Here is a 2,743-nt window from a genome sequence, read left to right on the forward strand (position 1 = left end):
CTGGACACCGCCCAGCAGTCCCAGCCCGGGGCGCGCTCCCCCACCCTGCGGCCCTGCTCACCATAGACGTGGAAGCCCAGCACGCAGGTGTAGGTGGCCCACTCCCGGTCCCGGCTCTCATAGCGATTCCTCAGCAGCTTGCAGCCTTCGCCCACGTTCCCTGGGGAGAGGGCGCCCACCCAGCTCAGCCCTCACCCGGCCCGCAGAGGGGAAGCGGCTGGGAGGCCAGGTTGGAAAGACTGACACGCGAGGCCGTGGCACGTGATCTGGTCACCACAGCAGCCCTCGGCCCCGGGCAAACCCAGCCCCGAGCTGCCTGAGCGCTCCCAAGGCTTCTCCCAGTTCCTCCTCCCGGGGCACCGCAGTCCCGCCACACCTGCCCTGCGGAACTTGTCCGAAACAACCTTTTCTTAGCATATTTTTCAACTCCCTCAAATCCTTGTGGGGAAAAGATAGTATAAAACTGCGTGTGTTTTTTCCAAATCAGTTACTCCTCTGTGTATAATCCCGACTCCAACCCCATCTCCACGTCCCCATCTGACAGCCCCTCCTCCTGGAGCCCCCCACATATCCTTCCCCCCCCCCCCACAACCAGGAGCCTTCACACACACACAGAGCCCACCCCAAGGACCCTCTCCCCATGCCCACCCCATTGCCACTCACAGTAAAGGATCTCATAGTCCCCAGAATTGGACATGATGAAGTTCCCGTCCTTGGACCAGTCAAGGTGAGTAATAAAGCTGGAGTGACCCTGGGAGCAAGGGTCAAGAGACTAAAAATGGAGCCCCCGTTGCCGTCCCCTAGCCCCCCTACGTGCCCTGGGCCCTTTGAGGAGTTTCCCTGCTCTGGCGATGCCCCACCCGCCACCCCAGCTTTCTCACCACACAGCGGCCAAAGCGGCTGGACTTGGCACCATCACTGGAAACACTATAGATGTAGATCATGTTGTCATGGGAACCAATGGCCAGGTGTAACCCATCTACAAAGACAGTCACTCAGACAGGGAAGGGCCAGGGACGGGTCTGGGTCCGGGGCGGGGGTGGCTCCCACCTGGGCTGTACCGAACCACTGAGAGCTGCTCATTGCCATCGGTGACGTCAGACACGATCTCTCTGGTCTCCGTATCCAAAACCAGCCACCTGGAGGGGGGTCGGGAAGCAGGTGTGAGGATACCCATCCCGGGCAGCACGCTGACACGTCGGAGAGACTCCAAGACACCCAGAGGAAAGCTGAGGCAGGCAGAAAGGCCCCACTACGTTCTCTTTTTTTCCTTTTTAATCCTCACCAGAGGATATTTTCCCATTGTGAGGCAGGCAGAAAGGCCCTACTGCGTTCTTTTTCCCTTTTTTTTTCTTTTTAATCCTCACCAGAGGATATTTTCCCATTGGTTTTCAGAGAGTGGAAGGGAAGGAGGTGGGGGGAAGAAACAATGTGAGAGAGACACATTGATCGGATGCCTCCTGAATGGACCAAAACAGGATGGGGCCGGGGATCGAACCTGCAACCCAAATACATGCCCTTGACTAGGAATCGAACCCATGGCGGTGCTCTAACCACTTAGCAGCACCAGCCAGGGCCCCACTGCATTCTTACACTGGGAAATGGGAAGGGGCCATGGGCAGACGAACCCACGGCCCTTAGGTGCACAGGCGATGCTCTAACCACTGAGCCGCGCCGGCCAGGGCCCCACTGCATTCTTACACTGGGAAATGGGAAGGGGCCATGGGCAGATAAGAGCTGAGGGGCTTCTGATGTCGTGGGAGAAAGGAAAAGGGCTGGACTGCAAGGGCCTTGGGGAATCTGTAGGCCCGTCACTCTTCGCCTCCCCTCTGCCCTCCCATCTCCGCAGCTTCCCTCTGCTGAGCTGCCACCTCCTCCATCCCGGGCTGGAGGGGAAAGTGGGAAAGTGGTCGGGGGAGGGCGAGATGGCAGTTGCCACCGGAGACGGGAGGCCCAGGCTGCAGGGAGAAGCACCGCGGAACAGGAAGGTGCAGTTGGGGCCTGGAGCAGCCAGTGGTCACGCTGCTTCACACACACACACACACACACACACACACACACACACGCCATCACCGGGAACCCTCCCTACACCCCCTGCTTCCCCCGGGCTCCCTCTCACCTCCCCGTGTTCAGTCCCACAGCCACCACCGCCCCGCTGGGGTGGAAGTCAGCACAGAGGCCCGTCTCCTGGGAGGGAGAAAAGGTGAATTCAAGATGCCTTTCTAGTGAGGGATCCAAGACAGACGCCTTGTCATGCCAAGGAGGGGCAGGAAGGACAGGGGCGGTGGACCTGGAGTGCAGGCGGGTGTGTGCAGGCAGAGCCTAAACGAGGTGATATTCAAAATACTGAACCACCAGAACTGGGACCTGGGTCGGAGAGTAACCGTCAGTTGCTAAAAGGGGGGGTACTGGAGGCATCAGCACGGAAGAAGGAACATTTAGTAGCCATACCAGTACAAACCAGCTGCCTCCGGGGAGCAGAAGGAAAGGGGATACTGAGGAAGGCGTGGGGGCCACAGGCGTCGTGGCAGGGGTGGCACTGGGGCCCCGGGGACCCGGGCTCTACCTTGAGGTCGATGCTCCAGGCCAGCGCGTGGCCCTCCCCATCCCACAGGCAGAGCTGCCTGTCATGGCCGCAGGTGAGGAAGCGGTTCTGGAAGGGGTGTGTGCACAGCCCCCAGAGCTCGTCCGTGTGGCCCTGCAGCAGAGCACGCGCCATCACCTCTGCCCTCCCAGCAGCTCT

The 2,743-nt window shown here is 60.1% G+C and overlaps 1 protein-coding gene across 1 annotated transcript in view; it reads right to left on the minus strand.

The window, feature by feature from the left end:
- EML3 (echinoderm microtubule associated protein like 3) overlaps positions 1–2,743 on the minus strand; it is a 13,431-nt gene that overhangs the window by 5,532 nt on the left and 5,156 nt on the right. The window contains exons 14-19 of the mRNA XM_014545255.1: positions 2,567–2,701; positions 2,120–2,187; positions 1,051–1,139; positions 882–979; positions 664–751; positions 7–160 (exon numbers count right to left, since the gene is read on the minus strand). Coding sequence (XP_014400741.1) covers positions 7–160; positions 664–751; positions 882–979; positions 1,051–1,139; positions 2,120–2,187; positions 2,567–2,701 — 632 coding nt within the window. The remainder of the gene's footprint in view (positions 1–6; positions 161–663; positions 752–881; positions 980–1,050; positions 1,140–2,119; positions 2,188–2,566; positions 2,702–2,743) is intronic.

The sequence above is a fragment of the Myotis brandtii genome, unplaced genomic scaffold (genome assembly GCF_000412655.1).
Source record: "Myotis brandtii unplaced genomic scaffold, ASM41265v1 scaffold1112, whole genome shotgun sequence".
In the NCBI taxonomy this organism is placed as follows: Eukaryota; Metazoa; Chordata; class Mammalia; order Chiroptera; family Vespertilionidae; genus Myotis; species Myotis brandtii.